This window comes from Tursiops truncatus, chromosome 20 (assembly GCF_011762595.2).
Source record: "Tursiops truncatus isolate mTurTru1 chromosome 20, mTurTru1.mat.Y, whole genome shotgun sequence".
Classification (NCBI taxonomy): domain Eukaryota; kingdom Metazoa; phylum Chordata; class Mammalia; order Artiodactyla; family Delphinidae; genus Tursiops; species Tursiops truncatus.
In genome coordinates this window covers 44,983,666-44,999,250 of record NC_047053.1, presented here as the reverse complement: position 1 = coordinate 44,999,250, position 15,585 = coordinate 44,983,666, and the positions used below count along the sequence as shown (strand labels likewise).

The following is a 15,585-nucleotide window of genomic DNA, read 5'->3' as shown; positions in this document are numbered from 1 at the left end:
TCGGACTGGCATCTTTGGTAGAAATTCTATAGAAGTGACACTGGGTCTTGGTGGACTTTCAAAATGCCCTTCCCCAACATGTGTGTCTTCCCTGTGTTTTATTTTCTGGCCTTTGAGAAGACTGTGGCCTCCTTTGGTTTTCCCAGCTGTGTTTATCACAGAGCTGGAGTTGGCGGCCCAGTGTGAGGGCTCTGTGTGGGCTGAGGGTTCAGGCTGACGTGTTCTAGGACTGAAGAAGGAATAGTGGCTCCCTGATCTGAAGTCCCCCTGGGAGAGAGCACAGGGAAAATCCCGAAGCAGGAGTGGCAGGACTTCTAAGGTGGCCTCTAACTTCTGCAAACAGCTGATGGAGCCCTAACAGACTCACTTAGAGCAGAAGTGGGTCTGATGGGATTTGAGGGAAAAGAGGCCAAATTCCCTCCATCCATTTACCTTTTGTACCCAAGTTGCTGAGCTAGAGAATTCCATTTGGACGGTTTTCCTCCTAAATATCACGTCCATCCTATCTTCTTCTTTTCAACTGCTTATCTCTTTTCTAGAACCATCTCTCACTAAACCCATCTCCCACAAAGCTGCCTGAGGGGATCCATTTAGACCCCAAATTTGATTATTTCACAGTGGCTTCCATTGCCAGGGTGGAATCCATCTGACCACTACTTCCCTCTACAGTTTCTTGATTTCATACTCCCTGCCTCAAACATATTCCCCAAATACCACATGTTTATAGAATCTTAAGCATCACCTGGAGGTTTATTAGAACCTCAGGCCCTACCCTAGACCCACTGAACCAGACCTACATTTTAGCAAGTTTCCCCAGGTGATTTATGTGCACATTAAAGTATAGGAAGTGCTATTTAGAACATGCTGGAAAGTTCTTAAGTTGCCCCTCAGGCTCTTGCTGTCGTTGGTTTTGAGGCATGAGTCTCTAACTATTCTTTGACCTAGGGATTCAGCGTCTAAAGTTTTGCAGTTATTTTTCCTAATTTGCAGGAAGAAGGAAATTTCACGGATGGGATTTTTCTCAATTTTTCTTTTTCCTCGCACAATTTTTTTTCTAAACTTTGACATCTGTTACTACTTGTTGGCTAACAAGATGTCATCTGCTGGCGGTCAACAAAATGAACCAACTACCAGCAAACAAATGCTAATGTTAAAACTCAAAGTTGGGGGCTTCCCTGGTGGCGCAGTGGTTGAGAGCCCACCTGCCGATGCAGGGGACACGGGTTCGTGCCCCGATCCAGGAAGATCCCACGTGCCGCGAAGCGGCTGGGCCCGTGGGCCATGGCCGCTAAGCCTGCGCGTCCGGAGCCTGTGCTCTGTAATGGGAGAGGCCACAACAATGAGAGCCCACGTACCGCAAAAAAATAAACAAAACAAAACTCAAAGTTGGTGGTATTTAGTGCAACAGTTCAGTTCCAAAACAGCAAAATATAAGAAAACAAAAAAATTAACTGTTGAGCTTTGATTATATATGAGACATTAAAAGATTGAAGAACACACAGATGAATGAGATAACATTTGTTACAGCCTTTTGCCCACTACCTTGGGGACCACATGGGCTCATAGTGCTGGGGCACTTAATGGGACCCAAGCAGTGGCCATCCTCTTACTAGAGCCCTTGGGGTGCTACCAGTCCTGATTTGCAGAATTCAGTGAAATAAAAGACTTTTGCTGTCACCTGTCAAGTTTATTTCATCTTCCATGTCCAGACGACTATCCAAACCAGAACATTTCCTCTGGATTCCCCAGTTTGATAGTTTTTAAAACAAAAATCACAATGAGTCTGTTGCCACTTGCTTGATTTGGCTTTACTTGGAGAGATTTCAAAAGCCTGGAGCTGAAAGATAATTGTTCAAGGAAAGATAATTATAAATATCTTTATATCTTTATATCTAAATATAAAAAGATAATATAAATATAAATATAAATATCAAGGAAAGATAATTGTTTCCTTGAGTGTTAATGACTTATAAGCCTCTAATTTAACCAACGTAGCAACAGCTGAGACAAACCACTTACTATAGGTAGTGTTTCCCCTGGCAAGTCCATCAGGGAGATATGCATTGGGATTTCTGGGAGGCCAGGGATTTAACCATAACCAAATGTTACCCAACATAATGAATTATACACATTGTTGCTTTACTAAAAGGTGATCAAGAAGGGCTTGGCACAGCTTGGCATGACCTTGAAAGATGAGTTGGTGTGAGCCAGGCAAATAGGGTGGGGAAGAGCCTTTAAGGCAAAGGGATGAGCAAGAGCCAGGGTGTGGAAAGTTGAAAGGGTGAGTTGTTAGGAAGCTTGATGCTCAGAGGGGTGAGTGGGGCCTGCCTGGAGCAAGGAAGAGAGAAAGGAGGAATTCTAGGCAGTGTGAGTTGACAGGTAGAAGCAGGTATACTAATTCCATGCATTTGTGTAGCATTTTGGAGTTTGCAAAGCCCCTTCACACCTGGTTATCTCACCTGGCCCTGACTGGTCCTGCTTACTTCTGGATGATGAAATGGAGGCATGGAGGAGTTTCTAGGCACACACAACTCATGAAACCAGGATTAGACCCAGATTTTTATTTTTATTTTTATTTTTATTTTTTGAGGTACACGGGCCTCTCACCACTGTGGCCTCTTCCGTTGCGGAGCACAGGATCCGGACGCGCAGGCTCAGTGGCCATGGCTCACGGGCCCCGCTGCTCCGCGGCATGTGGGATCTTCCTGGACCGGGGCACGAACCCGTGTCCCCTGCATCGGCAGGCAGACTCTCAACCACTGCGCCACCAGGGAAGCCCTAGACCCAGATATTCTGACTCCTAGGCCCATTCCACCATAAACTATGTTCCAGGGGCAGTGAAGAAACCATGCTAGCATATTGGGAAGAAAACTCACGGGTGGGTGTATATAGGTGGATGGATGAATGGGTGGATGGATAGACGGATGGATGCATGATGGAAACCAGAATCTCAAGAGAAAGGGTATTAAGGATTCTGCAGTTGTCCAGATGAGATAGAGAATAGAAGGTCTGTCAGGGAGATGGATTGGTGAGATATGGAGGTAGACATAGAGGGATTCATAGGACTTACTGCCTGCCCTGATGTAAGAATACAAAAGAAAGAAGAGCCTAGGGTGACACCCAAGTTTCTACCTTGGACCACAAGAGGAAGGGTAGGCTCAAACCTTAGAGCCCAAAGGGGTAGCGATGAAGACGACGAATGTAATTTTGAATACATTGATTTTTAAAAATTTTAATTTCATTGGAATACAGTTGATTTACAATGTTGTGTTAGTTTCAGGTGTACAGCAAAGTGATTCAGTTATACATATAAATATATCCATTCTTTTTAAGATTCTTTTCTGATATAGGTTATCCCAGAATATTGAGTAGAGTTCCCTGTGCTATACAGTAGGTCCTTGTTGGTTACCAATATCATATATAGTAGTGTGTGTATGTTCATCCCAAGCTCCTGATTTATCCCTCCCCCCAACGTTTTCCCTTTGGTAACCATAAGTTTTTAACCAGGTCCAAATGAAGTGGGCTTTACCTTCCATTAACCAAAATTCCAGAAACAGAGACCTAGGTGAAATAAAAAGGTGTTTATTGGATATTTGTTAACACTGTGGCCTGGGAGGCACAGATTCAAAGAAGCATTTGAATTGTGTTCCACTGGACTACAAAATGGGGGAGGCTTATGAAGGCAGAAAAACACAAGGTTACGGTCAGCTACATGAATTGTTCCTCAAGAATTATAATTGGAGCTGGCAAGGACTAAGGGTGTTTGTTAAGTAAGGATTGGTTGGGGTCTGAAATGGTTGCATGGGGACAAAGGGAGACCTTGAGACCATAAGGTTGCAGCTGGCAGGTGGTGTTTTGAATATGGCTGGAGGTGTCCTTGGGTCAGGTACAGTTCAAAGAAAGTTCAAGTTTTCAGGGTGCAGAGACGTGTCTGAGACCAGATTCTCAATGGCCACCCGACTCATTTTTGTGCGCCTGAACTGTGATTACTCCATTTTCATTTCCATTTGTCATCACTGCTTTATGTCATCGTGTCCTCGCTGCTACCGGATGAGGGAGGAACTAATACTGCTCTTTACAGATGAGGAAAAGTGAGGTCTACTTGTCCTCAGTAGCAACCCCAGGTCACCCAGCCGAGCAGCAGAGCCCAGGTCTGCTGACTCTGCAGTCTGGGCTCATCACCACTGCACTATATTTCCTCTCTCTACAATTTTCTGACTCTGTTTTACATAATAAAGAAGTAAACAGAAACGGGGGCCTAATTACACCATGACCTTGGGTAGCACTCAGGAAGCAGCCCCCTCCCATCTCCTGGCCCATGTCTGTCTTACCCACGCCTGGAGAGCTCCTTCTGGAGCCTTCCGGTCGGCTGCCTGGGGCAGGTCTATGGAGCTCAGCCAGAAGCCTTGCCTAGTTCCCCGACTTTGCCTTGGGAGGTATTTAGAACCAGTCCACACAAAAGGAAAAACCAAACAAAACACAACCTACCAGGAAAATGTAACCATTTGTTCCTTGATTTTGTTTTTTCTGACAGTAGATGCAATCTATCACGAATCCTAAGTGGGTTTGGGCCGGTGTCCATTCCATTGTGTTGCCCAGAGAGGCACGCCAGGAATGAGCTAGAAGGAGACACAAGGCCCTGAAGCACCTCAGGCCGCTTGTTTGGTGAACCAGAGGAGGAACCTCTGTGGCCTCTGAGAGTAAGGCTACTGGCAGCCTTCTTCCAGGACTCTCCGCGTTGTTTTTTGACTTCCCAGTGTGGCCGCCCCACCAGGCACAGGCCTCAGCAAGCCACCTACATCAGCATTTTAGTCCCTTCCCTTAAGGCTGAGTCAGTAGCTTCTCAGGGAAAAGAAAAGGACAGGTGTCAGGCACATTACTTCTTGTGCAAAGGATTCATTGTTTGGACTCAAAGAAGTTTTCGAGAAGGACAGAATCAACGTCGCCTTGACGTAGCAAACCTCACACACTGAGGCTATTGAGGGCTGGCCCGTCGCAAGCCCGTGAGCATTTCCAGGTGAAATAGCCATTCGTCAACTTGCAGGAAAACCAGCAGTTCTAGTTCCCAGAGGCCACCTTGTGAATTGAAATCAGAAGGAACAAGGAGAAATTGAAACTATTTTAAGCTCGGCTTCTGAGACTTACTTTAGGAAGCATTATTGATCATACTGCAGGGAAACTATACACATTCTTGGGTGTAAGGAGCCAGTACCCACATGTACCCATGTGACATGTTGGCTTGATCTCATGACACAGCCCATGGGTCCAAAGGGGGCTGCGGCCACAGGAAGAATTTGAATCGAGGCTGTTCTGTGCTGAAATCAGACCAAGCTTATGAAAAGAGCCTTGTTACAGCTGCCCTGGGAACCGTAACTTAGAAGCATTTTTGTGCCATGAAAGCCTTTTCAGTAAATGAATTGAGTCATAGCATTTGTGACCCTACTGGGTTGTTTTAATGTACTTTTCTGTTCCTTTCTTAATTAGTTACCATGATCAGAGCACCTTACAAGAACACTGTTTTGCCAGTCCGAATCTTTTTCTCCTCAGTCACCATGTCACTTTGATTACCCAAATGAATCAGGGTTCATCTTTGTTTTCCTGCATGGGACTTCAGGTCACAGCACGAAATGGTTGTCAACCCTCCACTGTTTTTGCCAGCGCTCTTTCTAGACACAAATCCGGGAATTGAAAGAAGTATTCTTTCCCTCACAGGGAGCACACTGTGAATTCATATCTACTGTGTTATGTATGCCCTTTGACCCTTAGGTCTCCTCCCTGCCCCTTCCCCAGGCATCCTTTCCTCTTATATCTCTCTGTGTTCTCAGCCCCAGGTATGTTTATCAGCAGCTTTTTATTTTAAACTTCACTGATGAGCAGTGCCCTGCGTTATTCCTGTCCTTCTGTCTCTACTGTTATCATCAGGTTCCTGCCTGTTTTTGAATTTTCTGCAAGCTTTAAGGTGGGTGGAGAAAGGAAAAGGACAAATCTCCAACACTGGCTGATGTTAAAGAAAAAGTTGTTCGTGACACTTGGTGAAGACAGGCTGACTTCAAGGTGCTGGCATGGTTGGCTTCTGAGTTGCAGACTGCCAACTTCTCCCTGTGTCCTCACATGGTAGAAGGGTCTAGGGAGCTCTATGGGGTCTTTTTTTGGGGGGGGTCTTTTTTATAGGGTACTAATCCCACTCTTGGGGGCTCCACCCTCATGACCTAATCACCTTCCAAAGGCCCCATCTCCTAATACTGCTGCACTGGGCATTTGTTTTCAACATACGAATTTGGGGGCCAGGGGCAGGGGATACAAACATTCAGTCCATAGCAATCCTTAACTAATTATATATGCAAAGGCCCTATTTCCAAATAAGGTCATATTCTGAGGTTCCCGGTGGGCATGAATTTGGGGGAGGCACTAGTCAATTCACTATGGGAGTATTGATTTCTCTTCTCATAAAGAAGAATCAACATAATACCCTATAACTCAGCCATCCCACTCCTGGGTATGAACCCTAAAGAAGTGAAAATTTGTGTACACACAAATGCTTTTAGCAGCTCTCTTCGTAATTGCCCTAGACTTTAATGGGGGAATAAACAAATTGCTGTACATTCATACAATGGAATACTACTTAGTAAGCAAAAGGAATGAGCTTCGATTTGCACAACCACAGGATAAATCTCAAAGGCATGGTCCTGAGTGAAAAGAGCCAGTCTCAAAGTGTTAAAATCTGTATGATTCCATTTGTAAGACGTTCTTGAAAAGACGAAAACTGTAGGAATGGAGGACGCGTGAGTGGTTGCCAGGGGTTGGGGTGTGGGGAAATTGTGATGATAAATTAGTTTCTTGGGGTGGTGAAACTGTTCTGAATCTTAATTGTAGTTGTGGTTGCAAGAATCTATACATGTGTTAAAATTCATAGAACTGTATACTCCCCCCAAAATCAATTTTAAAAAAGATTGTTTCAGGGGCAGGGAGTCCAAAATAAAAAACAAGGATCAACACCTTTCTAAAGGTGCTGAGTTATTTTATTTTTTGTGAATGACGAGATGGCACTAGCTTTCGTGTAAAGTTAATTTTTTTTTAACTTATTTTTTTGTCTGCGTTGGGTCTTCGTTGCTGCACGCAGCTTTCTCTAGTTGCAGTGAGCAGGGGGCTTCTTTTCATTGCGGTGCGCGGGCTTCACATTGCGGTGGCTTCTCTTGTGGAGCACGGGCTCTAGGCACGCAGGCTCAGCAGTTGTAGCTTGCGGGCTCCAGAGTGCAGGCTCAGTAGTTGTGGCGCACGGGCTTAGTTGCTCCGTGGCATGTGAGATCTTCCCAGACCAGGGCTTGAACCCGTGTCCCCTGCATTGGCAGGTGGATTCTTAACCACTGCACCACCAGGGAAGCCCCTAAAGTTAACTTCTAAACTTTTGTCTCTCCTCATAGAAAACAAACATATGGTTACCAAAGGGGAAGGGGAGAGAGGGATAAATTAGAAGTTTGGGATTAACATATACGTACTACTATATATAAAATAATCAACAAGGACCTACTATATAGCACAGGGAACTGTATTCACTATCTTATAATAACCTATAATAGAAAAGAATCTGAAAAAGAATATATATATATGTAATTCCTCCTTGCTGAATTTGGACTGGAGTACTTCTTGTCTGATACATACCTTTTAGTACTTATTACTTTATTTTATTTTTTATTTTTATTATTATTATTTTTTGTGTGTGTGGTACGCGGGCCTCTCACTGTTGTGGCCTCTCCTGTTGCGGAGCACAGGCTCCGGACGCGCAGGCTCAGCAGCCATGGCTCACGGGCCCAGCCGCTCCGCGGCATGTGGGATCTTCCCGGACGGGGGCACGAACCCGTATCCCCTGCATTGGCAGGCGGACTCTCAACCACTGCGCCACCAGGGAAGCCCTAGTACTTATTACTTTAGTAACAGATTATATCTTATATGGTGCTGTTAATTAAATCTTGCATTGAATCAAGTCTTCTACAAAATCCTAAGGCCCCTTGAAAATGGAGCTTATCTCACACATTTTAAGAGGCACAGTGTTGACCACATAGCAGATGCTTAATAAGTATTTGCTGATTTATTGATTGCTGTAAGCCTAGTGTCTTCTCTTCAGAGCACTGTCGTTGAGTAGGTCCACCTTCAGAACAAATAAGTTACCCAACTCTATTCTGCGGATGGGGGTGGGAAAGAAGCAGAAGTGTTTTTCAAGAGACCAAAGAAGACCATCCTTTTTTATCTCTATCATAATGGCGATGGAGAAGACAAGTCGCATATTCTTGGATTGGATCATATAGCTTACATATTTGTGAAACAGTCACGATTGTATTGTGTAGGCGTGAAAATGTTCTCGGTGGGAATACCAGTAGAGATGGGGTAATTAAATGATGGTTGTCTTTGTCAATAACTTGGACTATTTTTTTTCCCAGCCATAAGTGCTTTTCAGGCTCTCCTACCAGGTATGGTACTGTTAGAGAATAATCAATAGAACCATGAACCGACTCTAGCCCCATATGCTGAATGTATGAACCAGGGACCCGTATCCCCTGCCCTGCACCAAATCAGTTGTCCACTTTGCAAAGCCAGAGCGCTGAAATGAAAGCATTGTTAAAACAATAATTCTGCTTCCAGTGTTCCTTCTTGCTGAACCTATTCTTTGTTAGTCAGTTGCCTCCCCCTGAAACGTCCCAAGTACAGCGAAAAAAAGTTAGAGCAGAACAGCAGCTTAGCTGGGATTCTTTGTCCCCTTAATCATATGTGAAGCATAAAATGAGACGACTAATAGACTTTTCTCAAAATCCCTACTAATCAGCCACCTCTACCTTGCATCCTTGGTAGTTTGGACAGATGGCAGGAAGATAAAATCCACACAGCTACTAAGCTTGGATCTTCCTCCCCCCCCCCCATTTTTTTTTTTAATAATAGAGTTTATTTTTTAGAGCAGTTTTGAGTTTATGGAAAAATCGCGCAGAAAGTACAGACAGTTCCCATCTAAACTTGGATCTTAAACCACAAACTTACTGTTATAGAGAAAGGGGTTGCAGAAGCCATGATTCCCAGGATTGTGGATTTCTGAAAAGCTGCTGTACACAGTGCTCTCCCTGGCTGGGCTATCACAAAATCCAGAAACGTCTAAAAGCAAAACGAGAGATTAAATAAAATCTAGAAAGGCACCCCTGTTCAAGGAAGAAATCTAGTGCGTCATTAAAACACATTCCATATTTATCAATGTACCTTTCCCTTCTGAGTTACAACCACATGACTCAGCATCTGTCTGTATTAAATATGGGGCATGTCCCCTTCTCCATCCTACCCACGCCCATGTTTACCCTCCTGGGAAAATCTTTTTTAAGAATGGAGTTATTAATGGCTACATAATAGTTCATCGAATGGATTTATCATAATTTCCTTGGCCATTCTCCCATACTGGGATATTTTGACTGTTTGCTTTTTTTTTTTTTCCCCCCTCTCTCTCTGTTTTTTCTTGCTGTTACATTAATGTTACAGTGAAAATCTTTGTACATAAAGCTTTTTGTTTATTTAATATTCTTAAGATGAATTCTCAAAGCTTAAATTTACCAGATCAAAGTATATGGAGATTTTAAAGATGCTTGATACTTAATGTTCATAGTGCTTTACAAAAAAGGGAAAATTACTCCCTTTTCATTTTGGAATCTTTAAGATAGTTTTTACTCAGGAGATTTGCCTTCTCATTATAATATTGCTTAGTTCATATTAAAAGGAGTTTGTTTATTGAGTGTTCATTGTGTAGTTGGGGGGTAGAGTTCAGAAGAGTCAACCAGATTGGCACTGAAATCCATTACAGATGATTCGTGGGTGGGTATGTCTCTGATAAATAACCACAGATGGGAACATTATTATAAGGGATATAGGGGAAGTACCATATTTGACTCCCAAACCCAACTCCCATCTCAAAAAGGGACAAATGCCGCCCAAGAAGCTCCCAAGAGCATGAAGGTACACAGCACCTGTGTCAGGTGAGATCCTGGTGGAGCTTTGGCTTAATGTATCAACATTAAGATGTGTCTCATCCTAAACTATCTCAGCAGATCTCATTCCACCTCAAAGAGCTGGTGGTTGGACCAGAGTTCCGGCAGCCGCTGCTGCTGCGGCTGCCACTGGGGAAGCCCCAGTGAATAGTTAATCTTGCTGTTTTCCTTTGGGGCCTGGCTAATCCTCTGTTTGTAATAGTGTTGGCTTAATTCTGGATCATGCCCTAAACTAAGGATGAAGATGAAGCTGTTTTACCCCCGCTGTGGCCTCTGATTACGCTACGTCGTGACCACTGCCACTTCCTGTTTCCCTGCTGCAGCCCCTCTGTGCACCACCCACGTCAGCTGCATGTGGGTGAAGGGGCAAAGAACAGGATGTAGGAGCCTAACATGACCCGCAAGTCACTCACCATCACCGACATTTTAACTGGAAAGAATTCTAGTGGTCATGTGGGTCACTTGATCTCAGCCACACTGGGGCCATAGATCTCCCTGATAATCAGATGAAAGTGGTCAAACCCTCTCTCCGGAAAGAAAGCATCTCCTCAAACGTTGGGTACAATTCCAGGATATTTCACAGCTCCCTGCTACCCATCCATCTAGATGACGCCTTTTATTCTGCAGATAAGGATATGGAGACCCAAAAGAGGTGCTGGGTCCTGCCCAAGGTTACACAGAGGTGATAACTGAATTCAAACTCAGCTGTCCTGATTCCCATTGTGGGATCCATCAGCCAATACTACGAGGTTTCCACTCTATGTTGAGCCCTATATTGGGGATTATAGAAAGTTAGGGTGCTTACCAGCAAAGAAATAGAACTTGGGTTCATGAAAGGAATCTGAGATCAATCAGTAAGCAATATTCGTGCCATAGGTTCTTCTTTGGAAAGTAGAAGCTGATGTCTTCCGGTAATTCAGCAGTCATGTGTTGAGCACCTACGAGCATCTCCTAAAGGCTCTTAATCATTGGGAGATTTATTATTTATTGGAAATTAAGACTCTATGTCATCTCCAGCCTGAAGAAGATGTTGAGGTCCTCAAACTGATTTTTTTGTAGCTTTTTTTTTCAGGTCCTCACCCTGAAACGTTGACTGTGAAGGTGCTTGGTATTTCATGGACTTGGATGCAAGAATTAAGTGTCATATTGAAGAAGGAGTCCAGAGTTGGAACTGAAAGCTACCTAGGTAGATTCTACTGCAGCCTCAGCAGAAAAGCTTCAAGTCGTTGGGGAGTTCCCAATAATAGCTACTCAGGACATACATTTTTTGGTAGCAGGAAGAGAATCAGAGTCCAGTTTCATCTTTCTGGAAAGAAATAGGAAGTACTCTTGATTGATATTTATCTTCTCGGTTGGGTGCCAAGAGGCAGCCTTTTATCCCTGGAGGAGTCTGGTTGTGAAGCCTGGAGACTTGCCCTGAATCAGAGCTTCTCTACCGACGGGCTGTGTGACTGCAGGCAGCTCTTTTACTTCTCTGAGCCTTGGTTTTCTCATTTGAAAACTGGAAATAATAATACTATCCTGACCTTGTAGTTGTTGAGTCAACATAAATGACTCCTCTCCCTAGCTTGACAGTATATTCTTTCTTTTGTAGCAAATATTTTCTTCCATCTTGTATTTTGGGGAGTAGCTTCCCAGTCTTTCTCTCCCACTAGATGGTAACTCATTAAGGGCAGGAACTCAGCCTTTCTTTTTTTTTTTTTTACAATGTTTCTTCTAGCAATGTCAGATTCTGAGACACTTCAGTTAATTTTGGCTTTAGATTGAGTTTCTCTCCAACACTCCACTCTCTATGTGGTGTGTCTACATTTTTCAGTGTATCCAGTGACAATGTATGCCATAAATTATTGGCTTTGGGGCCCAAAACTCAGAGTAGAAAGGTAAAGCAATATAATGGAGAGAGTACATGAAGGAGATATGGATTTGATTTGATTTTCCATGGCTGATTTGCTCTGTGACATTGGGCAAACTGTGTAACCTCCGTGGGCCTTCATCTGTGTCACCATTCCTGCCTATCTGCGATGGGGTCATGGCTGCCATATTACATCTGAGAGATTTTCTGGTGCAAAGTGGTGGGTTTGGTGGTAAGAGAACTCAGCCCTTCTTATCTTTGCAGCCCCCAAAGCCAAGGGCGCCGTTTTGTATGCAGTGGAGGTATTAGTTGGGGCCCAATTGGGAGGCATAAACCACACAGTAATTTGAACAGGAAGAGTATGTAAGTAATATAAGGAATTATTAAACTTTGATTGGAGTAACCGTAAAGATGTAAAGAGAAGTCAAAGGCTAAGGGAGTAGACGCAAGCAAGAACAAACTTGAAAGGGGTCCACCTCCATGGCTGGAGTTCAGACCTCCTTGCAGGAGTTGTGGTTGTAGCCCACTGGATGGCAGAGAAGTTTGCTGGGTTTCCTGGACCAGAGCTTGTCCACAGTTGCTGGGCAGCAGAAAACAGCCCTCTGGGTTCAGGTGAGATGAGACTGGTGGGAAGGTATATAGGGTCAGGGCACCACTGGCAGTGCGAGGCCTGGCACACATGGTGCCTAAATCAGGAGGGCCATGTTGAAGGCCAGGACTCCGAGGTCACCAGGCAACTGTGTACTCCGGGCATGCAGCTGGGACAGAGCAGCACCGCATGTCCCCCGTCCTCCCCCCCACCCCCACCCCAACAGATTCTGCAGCAGGAATAAGATTCAAACCAGGAAGAGAAGCACCCTTCTTCCTGCAGGGTCCCCCTAATAAATGACTTAGTGTCCTACTCGCTGTCAAGGAGAACTTCTTACAGGGTCCAGTCTGTTATCTCAGAGCAGAGACTTAAGGGTGAACTTGGAGCAGAAGGGCAATAATGTAATAATGTGATAATGGGTGATCCAAAAGTATTTGAATTAAATTAGGAAAAGCCACCTAATCTGTCAATAACTCCCTTAACCCCTGTTCATTTTCCCTTCTTTCAGTCCCATAAATTTTACCACCAATAAATGTCAAAGCTCTCTAACTTCTCTTGTAATTTACTCTCTAGCAGCTCATTTGCCTCTGGGGTGTTCCCTTCTGTTTTGTTTTCTTAATGAGGCACATGTCTTCCTTCTCTTGCACACACTTTAAAAGAGATTCATGGGAAGAGAGAGAAACAAACACCCTGAGACCCAGTGTTTCATTTCACAACTTATTTCTCCACTCAACCTTGAACTTACTTTCCTTCCGTCTCTCCATTCCATTTCAAAGCAATCAACCTGTCCCTCCCAAACACATTGAGAGTGTCCCCAAGCTCTTGACTTCAACTGGCCATGGAAGGAGTCAGAGCTGATCCAGGAACCAGTCTTTCTCTGCCTTTATGGAAAATGCAGTGGCCTCCTCAAGTCAGACTGGGGAGTTAATCTTGAATAAATCTGAAGAGTCCAGTATCTAATCATTATAGAAGAAAATTGGTGACAGAGCAAACAGCAGACTGGGCAGATAATAATCAGCACAGATATTATTCAGAAAGCATTTGGAAAGGACTAGGAGTTTCAACTTGTAAAGAGCCCTCCAGATGCTCTCCTGCGGGAGAGTGTGTTATTAATAGGCTCCAAATTTGTGTCAAGACAATGTTCTTCGGCGTCAACCACTCTGTTCTTTCAAAATATTTCATTCTCTTCTAGAGAGTCAGATTTAACTAGTGTTAGTGGATGATTCCCTTGTAGGAATTAGCTAAACAGAGAGGTAGGGCTACAGTTAAGACTTTCTCCAAGGATCAAGTGATTTGCAAACTTAATCTGTTTACTATCCTTCAGAAGTGTATCCCTTTAGATCAGAAAAAGTGGCAATGGGAAAAAGTAGAGGAACTTAATCTTTCCACTAGAGTGTACATCTATATATGTGGCTGTCTGACATATTTCTTGTTTTTTTTTTTTTTTTTTTTTTTGCGGTACGCGGGCCTCTCACTGTTGTGGCCTCTCCCATTGCAGAGCACAGGCTCCGGACGCGCAGGCTCAGCGGCCATGGCTCACGGGCCCAGCCGCTCCGCAGCATGTGGGATCTTCCCGGACCGGGGCACAAACCCGCGTCCCCTGCATCAGCAGGCAGACTCTCAACCACTGCGCCACCAGGGAAACACTGTCTTACATATTTCTTTGCAAGTGTTGGACATTCTGGGCCAGTGGAATCAAGCGTAGCTTGGCAGGAAGCCATCTCAGTACTTTTTCAAGCTCCACCTTCTTACCACTGTGTGTACCAAGGAAATCATGCTCTTAAATGATCAAGAATAAGACAGTGGGTAATGGGATTATGGACAATCTTTATTTTCTTCTTTTTCGTTTATCTGTATTTTCTTCAATGAGTGTGTGTTATTTCTGATATTAAATATATGTAAACATTGTAATGAAAAAAAAAAACCCCACATTTTTCTTCTCTAAATCTCAGGCTGTATTACTGCTTTTTGTCTCCTATCTACCCAGAACCTTTTTAGCCTCTTCCCTCCCCCTGTTTAGATTAACTGCCAAAAATCAGCAGACTTCCTTTTTGGAAGAAACTTTTGGAAGAGATTTATGTCTTCACTCTTGAACTACTAAAAACAGCCTGTTTTTCTTCTTCCCCTAACCAAGTGGTGATTGATGCTACACCTGCCTCTGATGTGACAAAATGTAAGCGATGAATAAAACCTTTTCGTGATTCTTGCACATTCGGGGGCAGCGTAGAGCTCTCCCCGGGGGCACCGAGCCATGTGAAGATGCTCTGTGGGGAGTTATTCCGCCTCAGGCACCGTTGGGCCAACTTGCAGGCACCTTGAGGATCTCACCCACTGTCACTAACCTTTGATACTGTTGCTGTGCTCTTTCAGATTTTTGACAATGAAGCCAAAGATCTGGAGAGAGAAGTGTGCTTTATCGATATTGCCTGCGATGAAATTCCAGAACGTTACTACAAAGAATCTGAGGTGAGCAATAGATGGGGTGACATGTGGAAGAGAGTCATTCAATCATTCATTCAACAAACATTTATTAAGTCCACACTGACCTGGGACACTTCCATCTGTCTTTGTGTTGATTCAATTTGCTTTCACATCTTGCTGGACTCTTTACTGCGGGTCTCAAAATGAAGTCCCTACTGCTTGGGGCCCGTGGTTAACCCCGGCTGCCACTCAATTTCAATGTAGTCTCCTATCTCCCCAGCTCTGCCATCAATCTGGGCAGCAAAATACTCACAAGGCTGAACCACCCAACGATAACTGGCCTATAAAATGCAGCAGCCACCTCTGGCTTCCTGTTTGGCCAGGCCTGGGCCCAGCCTGTCTCCCCCGCTCTGCAGGAGCTGTGTTTTATTTGTACCTTTGGGGTCTAACACAAAGAAAATGCTCCATCAATCCTCCCTGAGTGCATATTGAAACTTGGACAGCTCATCTCTGCACAGAACCTTTCTCTCAAAACCAGAAGTGCCTTCATGCAGCCCTCTCTTTTTTTCATCTTGACTAAGAATAAATTTAAGAGAATATGTGTCTGTATGACTCCCACCTACCAGAATCCATTGTGTGCTTCAGTGCGAACTTGCTATTTTACTGTTAGTGCAAGTCCCCATTTGTATCCTGTTAGTATTTTATTA

General features: G+C 44.1%; 1 protein-coding gene across 2 annotated transcripts in view; it reads left to right on the top strand.

Annotated features, from left to right (window-relative positions):
- PITPNC1 (phosphatidylinositol transfer protein cytoplasmic 1) overlaps positions 1-15,585 on the top strand; it is a 254,872-nt gene that overhangs the window by 195,263 nt on the left and 44,024 nt on the right. For both annotated transcript variants that reach the window (XM_073798111.1, XM_019944351.3), the window contains one exon: positions 14,828-14,923. In XM_073798111.1, coding sequence (XP_073654212.1) covers positions 14,828-14,923 — 96 coding nt within the window. The remainder of the gene's footprint in view (positions 1-14,827; positions 14,924-15,585) is intronic.